The 23,757-nt window shown below is 31.5% G+C and overlaps 1 protein-coding gene across 8 annotated transcripts in view; it reads left to right on the forward strand.

Moving 5' to 3' along the window:
* The window catches only part of LOC114338523 (titin), a 751,244-nt gene that overhangs the window by 425,360 nt on the left and 302,127 nt on the right, over nt 1-23,757 (forward strand). For all 8 annotated transcript variants that reach the window (XM_050662823.1, XM_050662825.1, XM_050662826.1 and 5 more), the window contains one exon: nt 19,452-19,574. In XM_050662823.1, the coding sequence (XP_050518780.1) occupies nt 19,452-19,574 (123 nt within the window). The remainder of the gene's footprint in view (nt 1-19,451; nt 19,575-23,757) is intronic.

Consider the following 23,757-nt stretch of genomic DNA (forward strand, 5'->3'; position numbering starts at 1 on the left):
GCTGCCTCTCCAAAACGAAATTTTTAAATATCACGACGTGTTCTGAGGGACTAGAATCCTCAAATTGTTTTAGTGATAACAACTTTAGCATGGTTCTGATTAATATTCGTTCTATAAGATACGAAACTGATGAATTATTTTTGTTCCTAGAGGAATTAGGATTGCCCCCGGTAGTTGCGGTTACAGAGCACTGGCTTGAAGTCAACGAGCCTTTTTTTTGTAGATAAATACACCACAATTGCTAGGTATGATCGTCCAAGCTCAGCTTATGGGGGGACACTAATTCTGTCTACGAGTAATGATTTTTCTTTGGTAACAAAATATGACTTTTTGTTAAGTGAAGCCTTCTTTGAGTTTTCCTTAGTTTACAATAAGCATCTTAATCTTTATATTATTTGCATTTATAGATCACCTGACTCTTCCGTGGAACTATTTTTTTCAGAATCTGCTAAATTTGTTAGATGACCTGCCCCATAAAAGTAGAAAAAATTTATGCGGGGACTTTAACATTGATTATGCTGCTGCTTGTGCTACACAAAAATATCCTTGGTCAACATATTTGAATCGTATGGTCTAACAATTCACGTTGATTCTCCTACAAGAATTACAAAAACTTCATCTACCATAATTGATTATACTGTCTCAGATTTCTCACCCCTTGATGTCCACTCTACAATTATTAATGCTGGACTATCTGATCATGAAGCAGTTTATACGAAGTTTAATATCTTCAGCACACCCTCCTCGAAAACCCGACGTTTAGGCAGGATTTTTTACACCCGGAACTTTCGTAAATTCCAAAATTTATGCTTAACCTCTAAGTGGCGCTTTCCTGCTATGGACGTGGATAATAATTTCAGTGATTTTTTAGATAAGCTTGTCTGTATCTTCAATAAAGCATTTCCTTTAATTGCAATTAAGCCAAAACATCGCAAACCCTGGACTACTAAAGGTATCCCAATATCTTCCAAGAATATGCGTTCTCTTCTCTATATCAAGAAATTTACTACCAACGTTTATATCACTGAATATATCACCAAGTACAGGGCAACCTATCTTAAACTTATAAAATCAGCTAAAAAAGTCTACTACCATAACCGTCTAGGAAGCTTAAAAATTGTTGCAAAAGAGACTTGGTCCATAATAAACGATCTTCGAAATAAAACCCACACTGCTCAAACAGTTTCCCTTCCAGACCCTGAAAATCTAAATGAATACTTTGTTAATGTGAGTAAAAATATTACATCAACTATTTTGTCGCAACAAGATCCCATTTCCTATCTCCCTAATTCAAGAAAGGTCTCGAATTCATTCTTTATAAAACCAGTCAATAAATCTGAACTGATCCAAACAATCAATAGTATCAAAAGCAAATCTTCCTGTAGTACTGATGGTCTATCGATAAATTTTTTTTCTAATCTTCCAGAAAATGTGTTGGAAGTCGTCATCTCACTAATTAATGATTCTTTTGAGAAAGGTAAATTTCCAGAGTGCCTGAAGACAGCCATCATTATTCCTCTTCATAAGGATGGTGAAATATCTAATACCTGCAATTATAGACCTATTGCACTACTACCGGTACTCTCCAAAATTATTGAGAGACTCATAAAAGCCCGACTTATGTCCTTTCTAGTTGAAAACAACATTTTATCACAAAATCAGTTCGGCTTTTTAAATAATAAATGCACCACTGATGCCATGTATTCTGTACTACATGAGGTTTATCAAGCACTGAACAATAATCTTCACACTGCCACCATTTTTGTGACTACGCCAAAGCTTTTGATTGTGTAAATCACAACATTTTGATAAAAAAACTAAATTTCTACGGTATTTCGTAAATTCGAGGTATTTCTTTAGATTGGTTCCAATCTTATTTGGATGATAGGAAACAACTGGTTAGAGCAAATGATACAGACTCTAGTCTCAAAAACATTGTATGTGGGGTACCTCAAGGTTCAGTATTGGGTCTGTAACGGTCCACCCGTTATATTATCATTTTTAGCGCTGTAATTATTTTTAAAAAAATAATTATTTTCTCTTGACCTCCCATTTAAATTCTTTAATTTATCGTAAAGGACTTCTCATGTGACGTCACACTGTACGGAACATAGTTGTTGAACCGTTCCTTGTCGTTTAATTCGTGTTCCGTGAGAGTTTGACGTTTTCCTCGCTGACTGTGGGAGGAATGAGAGGGACTTGGCCGGTGGCTGCGAGGTTGACAGGTTGGTGTTGGTGGTTAGTACCGTAAATGGCGGTTAATTTCTTCGAAATTAATTTTTATTTCAACTAAGTTTGGAAGTATAGTAAAAAGTTACCACCACTTGTTTCCTGGAGTACGGGTTTCCTGGAGTAAGGATGGGAGTACCATCAGTGGAAGAGGAATAAAAAATTAACCGGTAAATCGTTTTTTCTACTAATGTTTTTTAGTTAACCTTGAATATATGAAATAGTTGGTTCATTGTTAAATGTTCTTAGCCAGTCCCTTAGGTGAAGGATGTAGATTATTTCGATCTTTATATTATCTTTATATCGATCTTTATATTAATGGGGTTTTTGGTTTTACATAACCAAACATTTTTGAAGTCCTCAAATTAATATTGGAAATAATTACCATTTCTCTGTACGTTTTAAACCGATTGAACATCCAATATATCTATAAATTTTCATGTCCAATATATCTATAAATTGTCATGTAACTATCTTTGTCTGGTTCAATACCATTTCATTAAGGTATATAAAATGTATGTAGATGGCTATTACTATCTTAATCTCATGTTATTTCAGATAAGTCATATTTTATATTCCTATTTCAAATGCAATGCCATTATTTGTTCATGTTTTCAAACTCAAAATAGTTCAAGGTTACCTGAGATTAGTTTTTGTTCCATTTTTAATGGTTGTTTTTTTTATGTTATTGCTTCTAAAAAGTTTTCCTCGATTATTTCTTCTTCTCTTTACTTTTGTTTACCGGTTTATATGAGAAATCAAACGAAGTATATGTTTTTAGCCATTTGGAAGAAAACTAACCCTCATGTGATGTCGTACCCACCTTGACTACCTAGGGAAGCCACCTTGACCTTATTGCAGCTACCGCCAAGTCAAACTGGGAGTATGTTTTGGGAACAAGCTTTTTGGGGGACATTCCAGCTCCTTTTCGTCCTGCCACCTGGGCCTACGGGGGGGCATGGAGGTGCATCATAGTGATGCTCATTTTCTAGGATGCAACCGCAACCTCGTTTGGGAACATTTAGTGAGGAGTTTTAGTAACTATTGGTTTTTTTATATTTCAGACTATCTGTTAAATACACTATGTTTTTTTTCCAGATTTAGGTTACCTCTATTTTTTTTTGACATATGTATTTGTATATTAGATTATTTGGTTCCCAAACTTTGTATCTACGGTAACTTCTTGTGCACAGGAATAAGCCTAGAGAAAATTAGGTTTTTAATACTTTATTATTGCTTTGATATTGGTTTATGTAATTCGGGTAAATTTATTTTGTAACATTACTTGCTTGTTTCCCAAATATTGTATTTATTCGCTTTATTTCGTTTGTTCGGTTACTTCGTCGTTACTTTATTTCATTGCATTTGCTCGGTTAATTTAGGTCATTTTGTCGGTATTTTTCTTAACTTCACTTCTATAACGTTTATTCATTTGTATATTTAATTTTGCTTTATTCAGTATTGTATTTTCTCTTAGTGAGGCTTGGGCCTATTTATTTGTATTATTTTCATCTTCGTCGGTTTCCTTTAGTTGTACGTAGCAGGCGTACTATAACCATTTGGTAGAAGACTTATGTAATTTTGTACCCTATATGTTAGTAAGAGGTACTTATATTTAAGTTTGTAACAGATAACATTATTGTTGTTATCTTTAAAATATATATATCTTCTTGTATAACTTATGTCATTTTAGAGTCACAGCATAATATGAACTTGCTTAACTCAGAGATTGTTAAAAATCTGGTAGTTATTTTTAATAAATATGTTTATTTATTTTGTATATCATTTATTTTTATTATTCCTTTATGTTCATTATTCCTTTATGTTCATTATTACAGGTTTGATATATTTAATATCTGACAGCAGTATAAGATACCTGGGAGAATGATCGAAGATCATTTTCATGGCGCCCATGATTTGTTAGATTTATTTATCTTGTTCGTCTTTAGAAATTATTCATCTTCATTCCTCTTCAGTACATTATTCTTATTTTATTATTTCATATTTTAGTCATTAGTACTATCTACATAGAGCTACTGTTCTTCGACAGGCATGCAAACGAGCCGTATCCATCCTTGAGTGTCAAGTTGCTCTCTTGCATCTATAGCTAGCCAACTCTATTCAGTTTGCCTCTGTCTCTTCCCACGTCTACTTATTATCCCTTCTAATTCCCCTTTCTTCAGTACTACTGCAAAGTAGTATTTTTTATTTTTCCTACTTCGGCTCAACCGCTGAAGCCCCTTCATTTTTATTTTCATAAGAGGCCCCAACTAGTTACCTTAGTCTTTTCTTTTCTTCTTTTTTTTCCTTACTTCTGTTGGAGTATATCTTTCTTTTTACTTTCACTCCAACAGAAGTTTTCTTATTTTTGTTACACTGGCGCCCAACGTGGGGCCAACCGTTTATGGTTCTAAGACAGTAGTTCTTTTAGTTCAATTTTCTTTTATTGGAATTTTCTGTTTTATTAACTTTTTGATATCTTTGTATACATGTTACTTCTGATTTATTTTTGGTCTTTAAAACTTTACGAATACTAAACAGGTAGACTTATGCGGTTTTGATTAGTTTATTTCGATACCTCATTTTTAGTTTTAGTGGTACAGCTCATATGTTAGTTTGGATTTTGTATTTTTATTGGAAACTTATTTATGTATTTAGATTGAGTATACATAACTGACATTATGTTCTATTAGTTAAATTTTTATTCCTTCTACCAATGGTAGTACGTTTGCGCGTACAATTAATCGTTGAATATATGCATACATTTTTTTCTAGTATGGTTATATTTTATACATAACTAGAAATCATTTTCAGTATTTAGGTATTTTATTTACGCTATTGATTTGATTATTTATATATTTTGCTGGCATTTTGATTTGTTGGTGTGTCGCTAATATTTTCTCCATATGTATCTTTGTCTTACAAACTTTAGATTATATTTTATATTTGTTATTTTTGATATTTGGGTTGTTTGGTAAGACAGGCACACACCACAAAGCAATATCAGTCCAGACATTAGCTTCTATACATGATACGTTGAATTCGCATGGTTCGGATGATTACAGATGGTCATCCAAATTATTTTTCTTTAATTGGTAGTGTTAAACATTACAATGATAAATTGTATAGTTAAGTAGTTCCACTATCCATCTCATATTCCAGTTTTGTTAAATTTTGGTAATAATATTATATCAGTGTGGGTACCATAATATAATGCTTATATAAATCAGATACTTTAGGTTGAGATTTAAATATAAATTCTTTATTAGTTAGGAAACATTGATACTATTTTCCTACTAAGTTATAGAACAGTCTTCAGAAGAAGATTACCTTAACAGTGTTGTTCAAGCTAATCTCTTCTTCTGTTTGTCTTTAGCTTAGCTCAATCTTTAGTATGGTTAGAAATTTTAGTCTGATATTTTTTTTGTCATCTGATAATGCAGGTACCTACATACATTGCTTGATTTCATCTTTGGCTTTGTTGTTGATGACTTTTAATTTATTACTTATTAATTTAATTATTATGTAGTACTTTATGTATGAGTTTAACTTTTTTTTTGGTATTAGGCATGGTGCATTGTAATTATTATTATGAGTCAATGTTATTAATTGCTAATCCTGTCAGTAGGATTATACAATTAATCAGAACTTCACTTGTATTTTTGTTTAGTTTTTGCACACCTAACCCCTTAAGTTAGAAGGGTTGTTGAATTATTATATATTTATATACTTATTTGGACAGGTAAGCTCATACAAGTACTCTTGTTTAATATGGATATTATTATGGAACTGTATGTTATGCACTACTTATTTCAGGTTATGTGTTATATTATTTGGAATATTTGATTACTTACTAATTTTTTTTGATCATATTTATATCTTATTATTGAATTTGCCATATTGGAAAGATGTGGTTTTTAATTTGTTATTGGGTTACTCTATTAACATTATTTGTCTCCAATATCTTAAACACTTTATAATAATTTATATCCTTCTATCCTACACAGTATGATTCTGGAATTAGTTTGGAATTTTGATGTAAGTATGTATGAATTTTTGAGTCTTTCATATTTCTTCTTAGAAACCACTTAGTCTGTTGATGCTCAAAGTTGGTGAATACGTGGGTTCGAAGTTCAGCAAGGCGCCATTGCTATCCGATTTCGCAATCTATGTCTTTCATTGCAGAGTAGACAGATGTTTATCTATCATAATATTTCTGGTCAGGAAATGCCTGCAGCATGTCCTAACTATTCTTGTCTAATTAGTCCAATTATTCCAGTTACATATTTACAATTTGATAGGGAAGTATTTAGTTTATATTTTATCTCGTACTTCATAGTATGTTTGTTGTTGACTATCCCTATACGCAGTAGGTTTGTTAAGTCAGTATTTGGAGTGTTTAGACAAATGAGTTGTTCATCAGAGTATATTCCCACTTCTTTCCTTAGGCATTAGTTGCTATTCAGATTCTGGAATATTTCCTGAATAATTTCACGTATGTGAGAACGCATGAATTTGCAGTTTTATTTAAAATTGTGCTCGTTCTCGTCAATTTTTTTTCCTATCACTTATCATGGTGCCATAGAATTGGTAAGTTCACCATTTATTCTTTTTCCTTTCTTACTTATTCTTACATTATTAGTACTTTATCTGTGTCTGGCTATTCTCATACATCTGTTGTAGCAACATGCTATAGTTCGCGAATACCAGCACAAATTAAGTTCAGGTAGTTTCTATATTTTAGTCAATATACCTTAGGTATTTATCTTACTTGTGATTTAGTTTGGTTACATCTCTGTTACTTAGTCTGTTGGTAATTTTTTTTTGTGACTTATTTTGATTACTTAGTTTGGATAGGTTCATATTACCGGATGAGGGTGTATGTAGACCTAATTTATTTATTTTGTTCAGTATTAGTTACCATTGGATCCAATAATTTAGTTTATTTAGTATTAGTAAGAATTGGTCCATAAATTTGCCTGATCGTTCTTCTTTGGATATACTCCTATATAAATCTGGTGTCCATTGATAGTCCGATTCTGGATAAGTGTCCGATTCTTCATTTATTTTGTGTATTTAGTTGGATAGGTTCGTATTACCGGATGTGGGTGTACGTAGACCTGATCTGTTATGTGGTTTAGTATTGGTGTGAATTGGTCCATAAATTTGCCTGGTCGTTCTTCTTTGGATATGCCTTTTATGAATCTGGTGTCCACTGATAGTTCGACTTTGGATTAAGTGTCCGATTCCACATTTATTTTGGTTATTGAGTTTTGGATTCCTTTGGTATGTTTATTATTGGTATTATTTGACATTAGTGAGAATTGTTCCATAAATCTTCCTGATTGTTCTTCTCTGGATATACTATTATGAATCTGGTGTCCATTGTTAGTTCAGTTTTGGATAAAGTGTTCAATTCTTTACCTATTTTAGTTACTGATTTTTTTTATTCACTTTGGTACATTTACTTTTGATATGGTTCGAATTGGCTCACACCTTTTCCTGGTTGTTCCGTTCTTGGATATACCCTTTATAAATCTGATGTCCATGGATAGTTCAATTTTGGTTTTAGTGCCCAATTCGACACTCAGTTATTATTATGAACTTAAGTACAATATTTAGTTTTGTTTTGACTTTTGAGCAATATATGTTAATATTTGGTAGCAGAGAGTAACATAGTAACATTTTAGTATGAGTTTGAGTCATGTATTGATTTATTTTTCCTTGACCATTAGTTTATATTTAGAAGTAATCTTGCGAATCAACGTGGATTGTTAGACTATTGTAAATTTAGTTGTTAATATTTTGAAGTTTAAAAAAAAAAATTTTTTTTGGTTAAAAAATTTTTTTTTCCCGAGTAGGAGGGGATTGTAACGGTCCACCCGTTATATTATCATTTTTAGCGCTGTAATTATTTTTAAAAAAATAATTATTTTCTCTTGACCTCCCATTTAAATTCTTTAATTTATCGTAAAGGACTTCTCATGTGACGTCACACTGTACGGAACATAGTTGTTGAACCGTTCCTTGTCGTTTAATTCGTGTTCCGTGAGAGTTTGACGTTTTCCTCGCTGACTGTGGGAGGAATGAGAGGGACTTGGCCGGTGGCTGCGAGGTTGACAGGTTGGTGTTGGTGGTTAGTACCGTAAATGGCGGTTAATTTCTTCGAAATTAATTTTTATTTCAACTAAGTTTGGAAGTATAGTAAAAAGTTACCACCACTTGTTTCCTGGAGTACGGGTTTCCTGGAGTAAGGATGGGAGTACCATCAGTGGAAGAGGAATAAAAAATTAACCGGTAAATCGTTTTTTCTACTAATGTTTTTTAGTTAACCTTGAATATATGAAATAGTTGGTTCATTGTTAAATGTTCTTAGCCAGTCCCTTAGGTGAAGGATGTAGATTATTTCGATCTTTATATTATCTTTATATCGATCTTTATATTAATGGGGTTTTTGGTTTTACATAACCAAACATTTTTGAAGTCCTCAAATTAATATTGGAAATAATTACCATTTCTCTGTACGTTTTAAACCGATTGAACATCCAATATATCTATAAATTTTCATGTCCAATATATCTATAAATTGTCATGTAACTATCTTTGTCTGGTTCAATACCATTTCATTAAGGTATATAAAATGTATGTAGATGGCTATTACTATCTTAATCTCATGTTATTTCAGATAAGTCATATTTTATATTCCTATTTCAAATGCAATGCCATTATTTGTTCATGTTTTCAAACTCAAAATAGTTCAAGGTTACCTGAGATTAGTTTTTGTTCCATTTTTAATGGTTGTTTTTTTTATGTTATTGCTTCTAAAAAGTTTTCCTCGATTATTTCTTCTTCTCTTTACTTTTGTTTACCGGTTTATATGAGAAATCAAACGAAGTATATGTTTTTAGCCATTTGGAAGAAAACTAACCCTCATGTGATGTCGTACCCACCTTGACTACCTAGGGAAGCCACCTTGACCTTATTGCAGCTACCGCCAAGTCAAACTGGGAGTATGTTTTGGGAACAAGCTTTTTGGGGGACATTCCAGCTCCTTTTCGTCCTGCCACCTGGGCCTACGGGGGGGCATGGAGGTGCATCATAGTGATGCTCATTTTCTAGGATGCAACCGCAACCTCGTTTGGGAACATTTAGTGAGGAGTTTTAGTAACTATTGGTTTTTTTATATTTCAGACTATCTGTTAAATACACTATGTTTTTTTTCCAGATTTAGGTTACCTCTATTTTTTTTTGACATATGTATTTGTATATTAGATTATTTGGTTCCCAAACTTTGTATCTACGGTAACTTCTTGTGCACAGGAATAAGCCTAGAGAAAATTAGGTTTTTAATACTTTATTATTGCTTTGATATTGGTTTATGTAATTCGGGTAAATTTATTTTGTAACATTACTTGCTTGTTTCCCAAATATTGTATTTATTCGCTTTATTTCGTTTGTTCGGTTACTTCGTCGTTACTTTATTTCATTGCATTTGCTCGGTTAATTTAGGTCATTTTGTCGGTATTTTTCTTAACTTCACTTCTATAACGTTTATTCATTTGTATATTTAATTTTGCTTTATTCAGTATTGTATTTTCTCTTAGTGAGGCTTGGGCCTATTTATTTGTATTATTTTCATCTTCGTCGGTTTCCTTTAGTTGTACGTAGCAGGCGTACTATAACCATTTGGTAGAAGACTTATGTAATTTTGTACCCTATATGTTAGTAAGAGGTACTTATATTTAAGTTTGTAACAGATAACATTATTGTTGTTATCTTTAAAATATATATATCTTCTTGTATAACTTATGTCATTTTAGAGTCACAGCATAATATGAACTTGCTTAACTCAGAGATTGTTAAAAATCTGGTAGTTATTTTTAATAAATATGTTTATTTATTTTGTATATCATTTATTTTTATTATTCCTTTATGTTCATTATTACAGGTTTGATATATTTAATATCTGACAGCAGTATAAGATACCTGGGAGAATGATCGAAGATCATTTTCATGGCGCCCATGATTTGTTAGATTTATTTATCTTGTTCGTCTTTAGAAATTATTCATCTTCATTCCTCTTCAGTACATTATTCTTATTTTATTATTTCATATTTTAGTCATTAGTACTATCTACATAGAGCTACTGTTCTTCGACAGGCATGCAAACGAGCCGTATCCATCCTTGAGTGTCAAGTTGCTCTCTTGCATCTATAGCTAGCCAACTCTATTCAGTTTGCCTCTGTCTCTTCCCACGTCTACTTATTATCCCTTCTAATTCCCCTTTCTTCAGTACTACTGCAAAGTAGTATTTTTTATTTTTCCTACTTCGGCTCAACCGCTGAAGCCCCTTCATTTTTATTTTCATAAGAGGCCCCAACTAGTTACCTTAGTCTTTTCTTTTCTTCTTTTTTTTCCTTACTTCTGTTGGAGTATATCTTTCTTTTTACTTTCACTCCAACAGAAGTTTTCTTATTTTTGTTACAGGTCCTCTACTTTTCCTTAACTTTATTAAAGACATCACTATTTTAAAAATCGATGGAAAAATCTTTCTTTTTGCTGATGATACCAGTATCACTTGGAGCAACTCAAACATTGCAACTCTTCATGCTACTATAACTTCTGATCTACTTACAATAAAAACCTGGTCTGACTCTAATTTACTCTCATTTAACGTAGATAAAACAGTAGCATTGTCTTATAAAGGAGCTCTTCAACCCTTACCTCTAAATAACAGCCAGATCAGTACCGTTGATTCTGTGAAATTTCTTGGTATTTTTTTAGGCAGCAACCTTAAATGGTCCCTCCATATCGATTTGTTAAGAAAGAAACTATCTTCAGCTTGCTATGCTATAAGATCTGTTTCGAATGAACTCAATCTAGTATCTTCCAAAATAACATATTTTTCTTTGTTCGAGTCACATCTTCGTTATGGTCTTTCTTTTTGGGGTTCTGGTACAAGCTGCCCAATTCAATGTTATTTTCAAATTACAAAAAAGAGCAATAAGATATCTGTTTGGCTTCAGAAGAACAACACATTGCAGAAGTTACTTCAAAGATCACGGAATTTTAACCCTTCCATCTTTGTATATTTCAGAAACTGTTTGCTTAATTCGTAAACATCTACATGTCTTTCCACCAAGACCTAATCATGACTACTTCACGAGAAATTCTACGTTTAACGTCTATTTGCCGACCCCGTCCTCGGAGTTAGTAAAGAAATCTATATTATACTGCGCAAAAAAAAATTTTACAACCATCTTCTTCTACAACATAAATCTGCAGCATCTTTCCCCAAATTCCGTAAACTGACAAAAGCCTACCTATCTGAAAGACTATTATTCAGTAGAAGATTTTCTATAATCAATAACTAAGAAATTACAGTACCCTTTGCACGAGTAGTATTTTTATTATTTTTTTTATCTATATTTGGGTGTCATATGCAGCAGCTTAACTTTTAAAACTTTTTTTATTAATATATAATAATTACTAGGTAGACTCATTTGCAATTTATTTTAAGTTTTGCAATTGATTATTTGTGTTTAACTTCATTATTGTTATTATTATTTTAAATATATTGACGATTTATGTAATTTTAGTAAATTGGATTGTTATTGTTTTGTTTTCTTGACTTTTATAAGCTTTGTCGATAAAATTGTACAATTTTTCATGACAATAAAGCAGATTTCTATTCTATTCTATCTAAGTAGCAAATTAAAAAAGTAGATCATAGCTTGAGAAAAACAGTAACAGAAAATAAAATTTTCGGATAAGGATACTGTACTTCATCCATAAAATGGCAAATAGGAGAAAATAAGTCAAAGTAGAGGGCAACAAACTGATAAGAACATAAAGAAAGCAATAGAGAATTTAAAAATAGACAAATGAAAAAGAAATCGACATACTATACACTAAACACGATTAATTTCTACAGAAAGATAAGTATTATAAATTATATTGACAAATTATATCTGGCGCCGATTATAATTATCGGTACAGTATAAAAAATTATTAGAAACGATACGTGCATAGGTAAATTTGACCCATTGATATTTACACAATACGCAAAGTGCTTATTTTTGCATAAGTAATCTAGATTAAAATCCCTTTTATGGTTATGAGGAAAGAACTCGAGCCATACACCTGTATTTTTTATCTTTCTAGTTTCACTAAAAGGCTTTAATAGTCGGTCATAATAAACGTTTTATTTTACATTCCAATTTACAAACTCCAATGCCATTAAAAAGGTTGTTAATTTTTGCTCTCCCTAAAAGTCCCTTTAAATTGCCGGTCCTTTGCAGTAACATTTACGCTCTCACGTCTTTCGTTAGGACATTCACATCTCGCACTACGTAAATAAAAATTATTTCGCATTAAGCAGAACATTCTAAAATCCAAAGTCGAACGATTCTCTCGACGTTCTATCACACTTAGTCCAGAGAAATAAGATTTTTCTCGTGACACATCACCCTCCAGGCGGAGACCAAAATTTTTTGAGTAGTATGGACATCTATATTAATAACCTATATGTTTCCTGCAGCCGATTTTGATGATATACATAGTTATAAACAAGTGAAGATCAAAAAACGGTAAATTTTCGCTTTTTTCGTCTAAACCAAAAAGTTAAGCATTTTAAACAAATTTGAGAGTAAGAAACTCATAAATCGTCTAAAAAATTTCAATATGGCGTTCGCTGAATATGTCTATCCTTATTGGTTGCTGAGAAAATTGCAAACTTACTTACTTACTTAAGCCGTCCTCTTGTACCTTACGGTGTTGAGGTAAAAATTGCAAAATAAATAATAAATTTTGAGTTTTTATAAATATTCATAACTTATGTAAAAATTAATTTAGAACCTTCTTATTACACGAATTGCTGAGACTTCTGATGCTTAAATTATATTTTAAATTTCAAAGCAATTGGTCAAATAGTTTAAAAGTTATTTAATTTGTTTATCCCAAATTCATTTTTTTTGCAACAATATAAGTCAGAAAATTATGAGGTTACAGTAAGACTTCTGATAGTTTATGGAAGAAGAACATTTATACTATTGACTTAATTAAAAAAAATGACAAAAAGTAATCTTAAACAGTGTAAAATTATTTTGCAAAAACACGTCGATTTTTTGCTTACTTATAAACAATTAGAATAACTTTTTAACCGTTACCCGTAGAAAAATTATTTTTTCATATTTGGAAAGACTGAATTTTTATACACCTTTAGAAAGAAAAATAATTGCCCTAGGACAATTAGGGACGAAATCAGCCCCCCGCCTTTTTTTAATTCACATGTTTTTGCAAAATAATTTTGCAGTATTTAGAATTACTTTTTGTCATTTTTTTTTAATTAAATTAATAGTATAAATCTTCTTCTTTCATAAACTATCCAAAGTATTAGTGTAACTTCATCATTTTTTGACTTATAGCGTTGCAAAAAAAATTAATTTGGGATAAACAAATTAAATACCTTTCAAACTATTTGACCAATTAATTGCTTTGAAATTTAGGTTATGATTTAAGCACCAGAAGTCTCAGCATTCCGTGTAATAAGAACGTTCAAGTTAGTTTTTACATAAGTTATGAATATTTATAAAAACTCAAAATTTATGATTTATTTTGCAATTTTCTAAGCAACCAATAAGGATAGACATATTCAGCGAACGCCATATTGAAGTTTTTTATACGATTTATGAGTTTGTCACTCTCAAAGGACATCGCACACATCTTATGGAAAATATAATGTCACTCAAATTCAATAAAATTTATATGATTAGATTCAATTAAAGTTTATCGAAATCACATTTTTAGAGTCCATAAAATGTTAGTTTACAATCATTATTGCTCTGAGTGCTATTCATAACAGCTTAAATTCCGCTGGGCCTAAGCGGATTAGTGAAACTAATCCGCTGATTTATGGAGTACCGAAAATCTGGGTATTTTAAAATATTTTTTTCTCTCTAACTTATGTACCTACCCATTTGATTTCAGATTTATTCATATCAATTTCTGGTCTTATTTTTGAAAATAGAGAGTTGGCGCAATGATAAGATTTGATCGTTAATTTAAAACGAATCTATTCGTATAAATTTTATTGAATTTGAGTGACATTATATTTTCCATAAGATGTGTGCGATGTCCTTTGTTTAAAATACTTAACTTTTTGGTTATAGACGAAAAAAGCGAAAATTTACCGTTTTTTGATGTTCATTTGTTTATAACTATGTATATCATCAAAATCGGCTGCAGGAAACATATAGGTTATTAATATAGATGTCCATACTACTCAAAAAATTTGGTTTCGGCCTGGAGGGGGTTGTGTCACCAACAGGATATTTTTTTTCCTTATTTCTCTGAACTAACTCTCCGGTCAGAAGTCTGATAATAAATACAATCTGATAAAAAATCACACGTTTTATGTACAATCACATATCTCGCCTTAATGCAAATTTCTATTTCACTACGTATAGTGGTCAGTTTAAACTTAGTTAATTTTTAAGATATTTATAATTTGTAATTTGTAAAATAAAAGTGTTTGTAAAACTAGCCGGACTGGAATAATAGTTATTTATGTACCAAGTCAGTAAAGTTACTCTTTACCGAACGAGTCTGATATGAACAGAGCGAGCATAGCGAGCGAGGCGAATAACAGACGAGTTCGATAAAGAATCTTTACTGACGTGGTGCATACAAAATTTTATCGCCAAGAATTTGATATTGGTTTTAACACTTACTTACAGTTTACAATTTAAGAATTTTATAAATTTTAGACGTAATAAAAATTTCATGACAGTGATGACAGATGACTTTGGCGTGATGCCCGCTTTCGATTTTTAATCGATAGTTATCAATATTGAATAATTACTAAATCGGTAAAGTTTTGATTTATTTTATATGAATATAATTACAAAATACTACAGAATTTCACTTTTTGACATAAATTTAATTAACAATGTCGTACATTTTGTACAATATTTTTAATAATTTAAGTAAATGAATTGTACGTTAACTCAAATAAATAATCGATTACTGATATCGACCACTTACAATCAATCTCGATTAATCGCGGCAGGTAAAGTCAAATTCTTCTTTCAGTACAATAAAGTGTTACTTTACTGCCGCAAATGAGGGCAAATGAGTACAATAATGAATGACTTTAGTGACGGTTGGCGATAATAGTTATTTATGTACCAAGTCAGTAAAGTTACTCTTTATCGAACGAGTCTGATATTATGAGCAGAGCGAGCATAGCGAGCGAGGCGAATAACAGACGAGTTCGATAAAGAATCTTTACTGACGTGGTGCATATAAAATTTTATCGCATTTGATATTGGTTTTAACACTTACTTACAATTTACAATTTAAGAACTTTTTAAATTTTAAACGTCATAATAATTTCATGACAGTGATGACAGATAACTTTTGCAAGATGGCTGCTTTCGATTTTTGATCGATAGTTATCAATATTGAATAATTACTAAATCGGTAAAGTTTTAATTTATTTTATATGAATATAATTGCAAAATACTACATAATTTCACTTTTTGACATAAATTTAATTGATAATATCGCAAATTGTCTACAATATTTTTAAATAACTAAAGTAAATAAATTGTAAGTTACTCAAATAAATAATCGATTACTGCCATCGGCTACTTACATTCAATCTCGTTTAATCGCGGCAGGTAAAGTAAAATTCTGCTTTCAGTACAATAAAGTGTTACTTTACTGCCGCAAATGTGGGTAAATGAGTACAATAATGAATTACTTTAGTGACGGTTGGCGATAAAATAAAAATATTTAAACTCACAATCTACTATTCAACTACACAATATACTACTTCAACATCGAATTCGACGAATGTACCTGCTTCGACGAAGATTAGTTAGTCAGAGTTCTTCATAATCAACCACTTAAAAGTTTAAAAGGGGGCAGTCACAACACAAACCTTTTTTGATTTTTGTGTGTTTTTCTTACTATTTAACTGTCTTCAAACTAGTGTTTTTTGGTAATTAGCCCATTATTCATGTCCATTGTTTAATTATAGTTTACTCTCAAAGGTATTTGATGATACTGTATAATTAGGAAAGTATAACATATTTCTTTCCAACATACTACCTTAATTCTAGGTTTTCTTCTTTTGTACATTAATCCATCAAGCATACTCTGATTTAAGTTTAAATAAGATGCGTTGTTACAATCTACAATCTCGTTAGATCCGCTTCCTTGGCCATAAACTATACGATTTTCCCATTAGTTAATTAGTAAACCGTATTTCTAGCAGTTTTTTTGGGGAACGGTGAATAGTTTAGTCCAGGGGCTAGCTAGGTTATAGTGGCCTTTTCAATTCTAATGGGTTCACCCAGGTTTTTTAATATATTTTTAGTTGCTTAGTACGAATTTCGAGGGTGGAGTTCGATCTGAGTGGTCAAACAATTATTATATCCAATTTAATTGTTTATACGGCTCTAGCTCGTAAACTAAAAGAGATTCATTTTTTTTTCAAAAAAATTTGTTCCTTGAAAACAAAAAACAACGAAAATGGCATTTACTAACTTTAATCCAATAATTAGAACTCGAGATATGGTAAAATTAGTGCAAAATGGTTGCAAAATATGTATTTTTCGAAGCTTTTTCGATCGTAACTCGGCTTCTACGCATGCAAGGGAGCTTTAAAAGCTAAAGTTATACCCGTTTAAAGTTGTAATTTTCTTTAAAAAAAAATAAATTATTATGTTTATAAGGGTTTTAAGTAAATTTGAGCAATAAACATTTATACTTGAATTGACAGTGACGATAGGAAATCTCATAAGGAACATTTTGAGCTTGAGAAAATGTGTGTATGTTTATTTTTGACCAAGATATCAATATTTCAAAAGCGCGCTCTGAGGCGCATGATCTGCTCTCAGCGAAAAGGTACGCGCGCGAACCGTTGATACAAATTATATACTTGATCTTAATTTTTGGAGATCCTAATACAATTTTCTCATATAATTCTTATAATTGTCTCATGTTCGAAATGTTCCTATTGAGTTCTTCTATTATTATTGCTAAATCAAGTATAAATGATTTTATCATTTATCATAAGCCAAATTTACTTAACAAATTTGGTTTGAAAGTCTATAAACTAAACTTTAAAGTTACACTTTGTAAAGCTCATTTGCATGCGTAGAAGTCGAGTTTCCACCTACTTTGTTTTTTTTTCAAATTTTATTTGAAATTTTTTTTATATCTTTTAGTTTACGAGCTAGAGTCTTATAAACAGTTTATAAACTATTAAATTAAATTGTTTATAATAATTATGTGACCACACGGATCGAAATCCACCCTCGAAATCCGTAATCAGCAGCCAAAAATACAAGGTGATTCAGTAAAACGGTACGATTTGACAACGCTGCTGACGATAAAATAGAGCAGCCACGGGCTTTCGACGTAAACGTTGTGAATCTAGAGAGTAGGAAGTTTAGTTATCATGGACACGTGGTCTGGTGAACAACGCATATTTGCTGTGAAAGCTTATTACAAAAATGGTGACAGTTTTGTGCTGGTACCACGAGCATTTCGTTTACACAACCATTTGCCGCCCCGCGCTGCTGTTCCGTCTAACATGGCTATTAAGACTTGGCTTAGGAACTCTGAAAGTAATGGTTCGATATCACAGAAAAGACGTGGCAGTGTCAGAATGCTCGCACACCACAGAATATTCAAGCGGTGCCAAATTCATTACATCTGTGTCGTCGCAGGGATCTTCGAGGACTCGCGTGTAATGAATTTGGCACCGCTTCAATATTCTGTAGTGTGCGAGCAGTTCTGACACTGACAGCTCTTTTTTGTGATGTTGAAGCACTACTTTCAAAGTTCCTAACCCAAGTCTTGTAACTTGGTCTTGTGAATGGGGCGGCAAATGGTAGTGTAAACTTTCACCATTTTTGTAATAAAAATGGTGAAAGATTTGCTTTCACAGCAAATGCGCGTTGTTCACAAGACCACGCCTCTATGATAACTAAACTTCCCACTCTCTAGATTCACAACGTTTACGTCGCAAGCCCGCGGCTCCTCTATTTTATCGTCAGCAGCGTTCTTAAATCGTACCGTAAAGAATCACCCTTTACATAAAAAACTTGGGTGTACCCATCAGAATTTTGAAGGCCACGCCAACCTAGCCAGCTCCTAGACTAGTAATAGAACAAACAAGTATAAAAAAATATTCGGATAAATTAAGCTTCGATTGTTATCTTGACAGGTTTAGACTGCGTGATATATTTTTGCTTCTTAACAAATTAGTGCGTTGAAAATCAGACACAGCAAGAATTAATTTAATTCAGTTATGTTGTTTCTTATAACGGATTATTGTGATGGGTATTTACCCAATAAACATACAATTTCAATAAACGGATTAACACCGAGACGGTAAAAAATTTGGAAGGAGTATTATATAGGAGTACCTACCGTAAGAGTATTAAGTGATGCCCCTCTTCATACCTACGAAACTTTTTTAGAAAAACATAAATAATAATTTTGCTGTAAAACGAAAACTAGAGACGTCTTATATCTCAATTCATTCAGAGAGTGTATATGACTTTATTTGAATGAATGAACTACAACAAATCTGACTGCTAGTACCGAATTACAGCAAAACAACGCTATACGGGTGCCGTGGCGGCATCTGCTTACAACAAACCAAAGTTTTACTTCAATAAAATTAAAAATAATATTAAAATAATAATAATTAAATTTAATATCGATTACGTCATCACGCCCAAATGATAACGTCACTAGTACGATATATCTATATGTATGTCAAAAAATCATAATTTAATAATATAAAATAGACCTGTTTCGGGATTTGTCTCGAAATTTTTCATTCTCGACAAAACAAAAAGATTTTATTCCACAATTTTGCCCCTGACTATCCATAGATATAAGTTGTATCTCAGTTTACAGTGTAATTCATATTTTTGCATTACTTAAGAGTATTGGCGTCAATGCTGTTAAAAAATCTTTAAATTTAGAATTTTGGAACAGAAATTGTAATTTGAGGTTAAGTTCAAAGTAAATGATGAAACTGGTCCAATGCATCTAAAAATATTTGGCCAAGGAATCCACAAATTTCACAAAATATATCTGTTAAATTTTATAATATTACATCTAATGATTACTTTTATTGAAAAATAAATGTTTTAGTATCCATTTTTACGATTTATGACGATTGTTTATTGTTTCAGTGCGGAGATTGGATTAGTTTAAAAATATTGGAAATAACGCCAGAATTAACAACATTAGGAAATAGTTTAGCAGAAGCTCTAGATCTACAAAAGGCTCACGATGAAGTTTTACGACAGCTACAGGTAAACTTAACCTTACTTTTTACTTAACTTTAGTAATTAATTAATCTTACCTTTTTTCATTAAGTATCTGGTTTGTGATTTATATATTGCTTAAAAACTATCAACGCCATCATAATAACCGGACGAAGAATAATAAAATAAAGAATTAATTTCTACGCAATTCTGATGAACACAATTATTCATTCCTCCGAATCTGTTATTATAGTTCGATAATTTCTTCTTCTTTGGCTTTTTCCTATTATGAGTGTGCCGTTTTCGTCTTCCACAGCACTTTACTCTCCCAGTCACCCAGTCTTCTATCAATCACCAGTTACTTCCTCTGAGGTTTCAATCTATCATAGCATTTCCTATGTACATTATCCATCTCATAGCAGGTCTTCCTCTCAATCTCAATCTTCTTCCCGGTAGGTCCCAGTCCAATATTCTTTTCGGTCACCTGTGCTCTGGCATTCTTTGTATATGCCTGTACCACTTTCCAACTTTTTTGTAATTGAGCATTCTACTTCCGTTCTGTTCCATAATTTCTCTGTTTTTATTCTATCCTCTTTAAGGATTTGTAGACATCTTCTCATAAAGTCCAGTTTAATTGTTTTATTCTATTTCGTACTGATGTTTTGGCCATACTTCCGCTCGATATAGGGTAATATGCAACACTATGCTCTAAAAATCCTTTTTTTGTTTTCTTTGGTTAGAGATTCCATATCACTCAATGGGGTGCTTTCGTGGCTGGTACACTTCGCGTCATATAAAACTGGTACACTTTTTTTTCCCAATGTAAACCTGTGTTCAGACTGACAATTATTGTTCGTGCATCACTTCGTTGTTGCCATCACAGTTAACGGAATTGCACTAAATCTAAATACAAAAAAATAACGTTTAAAATGTATATTTCGAATTGTAATACATATATTTAAATTCCATACTTGTTCATTGTAAAAGTTATTCATTTTATATTACATAATTAACATTAAATACATAATTAAATTTTTAATTTTTCCAGTGTGTTTTATTTATTCTACACAACTTAATGCAGTTTTGTCCTACAATTTACGAGAAACCAATCACACCTCTCGATTTGACATTAAGGCTATAGATACATAATTCGCAAATATTTTACGTGTATCCCTACTTTTTCTGTCTTTACACGGCAAATTACGCGTAGTAAAATTCACACTGGTATGGATATGTAAACATTACTAGAAAGTCATTCTACTTGAAAATGTCATTATTAATTTCAAGAGATGGGTTTTGAATGTTCTTGGATAACTGTTATTTTACTAATTGCAAATTATTAATTCAGTTAATAAATGTGATAATTTTTTCACTAACTATTTATTCAGTGATTGTAATAATTTATTTGTACAACAAAGACTAATACTCAATCGAGAAAGAGGAAAAGTGTTAAAGTGATTTTTTAATAATATATTGTTATGGAACGCTTACAATTTTGAACATCTTTAACAACAAAATACTTGGATCACAGAATATATTATCCTGATGTATTCTCTGCTTGGATCTTCCACAAATAATACACAATAAATAACTTTTTATTAAGTTCACGTCTTAAATCAATTATTTATCAAATACACTATATTTCAATAATATTTAATCAATAACTCAACATATTCCCGATGCAATGTCAAATATTTAAAATTGTCACTGATTGTCAGTGTCTGACTGACAATATATGCTTAGTCCAGAAAGCCACTGCGCATCCGCTAGGAAAAATATTCTAATTCGGATATTTTGCACAATCTTACTCAAAAAGGACTCCTTTTAACAAATTTTCATGTTGCCAGGACCAACAGGTGGTCAAAAATTTTTTAAACGTTTTTTTTTTGTTTTTTTCCTAAAATTACTTTTTTTACATGGAAAAAACTTTTTTTAGGTTTTTTGGATCATTCCAAACAGAAAAGGTCTTTAGTGACTTTTCTCTAAAAATTATAGTTTTTGCGAAAATTGCGAAATCGGCCATTTTTAACCCTCAAAAACTATGTGAAAAACTGAAAATTTGAATGTTGCCAAGGTAGGTAGATATTCTTTAAACATCGATTGATGAAATCCCGAAGAGTTTTTTGCAATACAATATTCAAAACTCCTTTGTTTTTAAATTGCTAATCAAGTGTGCGCGACACAATTTTCCACCGACAGTATGGTGCAAATGAAAGGAATAAATTCGTTATTTCGTAAACCGGTGACTTTAAGAAAAAATCCCGAAACGGTCGATTTTTATTTTTAAGTTATGATATTGTGGCATATATGGTATACTAGTGACGTCATCCATCTGGACGTGATGACGTAATCGATGATTTTTTTAAATGAGGATAGGGGTCATGTGCCAGTTCATTTGAAAGGTTCTTCAATTCTCTATTCAGTAATATAAACATTTACATAAGTAATTATTTATACAGGGTGTCCAAAAAATTTTTATTAAATTAAATTATTTGACAAAAAAAGAAGTAGAAGGACACCCTGTATAAATAATTATGTAAATGTTTACATTACTGAATAGAGAATTGAAGAACCTTTCAAATGAGCTACCACACGACCCCTATTCTCATTTAAAAAAATCATCGATTACGTCATCACGCCCAGACCGATGACGTCACTAGTATACCATATATGCCGCAATATCATAACTTAAAAATAAAAATCGACCTATTTCAGGATTTTTCCTTAAAGTCGCCAGTTTACGAAATAACGAATGTATTCCTTTCATTTGCACCACACTGTCGGTGGAAAATAGTGTCGCGCACGCTTGATTAGCAATTAAAAAACAAAGGAGTTTTGAATATTGTATTGCAAGAAACTCTTCGAGATTTCATCAATAGATATTTAAAGAATATCTACCTACCTTAACAACATTCAAATTTTCAGTTTTTCACATAGTTTTTGAGGGTTAAAAATGGCCGATTTCGCAATTTTTCAATTTTTAATCGCTTATATGTCAAAAACTATCATTTTTAGAGAAAAGTTACTAAAAACCTTTTCTGTTTGGAATGATCCAAAAAACCTAAAAAAACTTTTTTCCAGGCAAAAATAATAATTTTAGGAAAAAAACAAAAAAAAAAACGTTTAAAAAATTTTTGACCACCTTTTGGTCCTGGCAACATGCAAATTTGTTAAAAGGAGCCCTTTTTGAGTAAGATTGTGCAAAAAATCCGAATTAGAATATTTTTACTAGCGGATGCGCAGTGGCTTTCTGGACTAGCTGACAATATTATATTCGGGTGAGTGCGTTGTAAGACAAAGATAGATTTGGAAAATATTACCACGGCATTGTGTTTATTTTTTTCGAATCCTGAAAAAACCAATAAATATTTTTGAAAAATTTAAACGCAGAATGAAAGACTAAATTATTACCGAGGGCCGAAAGTCCCTTAGAATAAATAAAAAGTTTATTTTGAATGATATATTTGAAATTAAAAATCAGACTAAATTTTCTCTGAGTTTTTCACCCCTTTAACTTATTAAAATAAACATTATAGAAGTTCTCAGGGACTTTCGGCCCTCGCTAATAACGTGATCTTTCATTCTGCGTTTAAATTTTTCAAAAATACTTATTAGTTTTCTCAGGATTCGAAAAAAATGAATCCCCATTTGAATTGCATTGCAGCCGAAAATACGTACCGATCCTCTTAAACATAATAACATTGTTTATCTACACAATGGTCTAGTTATACAATGATAATAATTTAAAGTCATGTCAAGATTTATATCTATCATTATTTTTTAATTGAAATATTTTCATAAATTATAATAAAACACGAATCAATGTATGGATACTTAATCGAGATGACGGAAAATTACCATTGCTTTAGTTTTTAGTATATTAAAAACATGCGGTCTGTCGCTCAGCCCCGTTTTTACCTAGTTTGATATAATATTTTCGTTGAACTGGCAACGTTGCCCTAGAAATTAGAATGACACTTGTGACAAGATTCAACACAACTTGAAAAACACGATTTTCGGTTATAAGAGTTGTACCAGTTTTTTTTTGACGCGAAGTGTACTCCCGATGCTATTTTTATTTCTATATCTTTCATACAAGTACTATTTTGACTTATTATTGACCCTAAATACTTAAAAATCTTAACACTCATAATAGTCTCTTCGAAACTAATCTCGGATCCAATACATAAGTATTCGATCTTACACATATTTACCTTGAGTTCTCAGCTCA

Source organism: Diabrotica virgifera, chromosome 9 (genome assembly GCF_917563875.1).
Source record: "Diabrotica virgifera virgifera chromosome 9, PGI_DIABVI_V3a".
Taxonomy (NCBI): Eukaryota; Metazoa; Arthropoda; class Insecta; order Coleoptera; family Chrysomelidae; genus Diabrotica; species Diabrotica virgifera.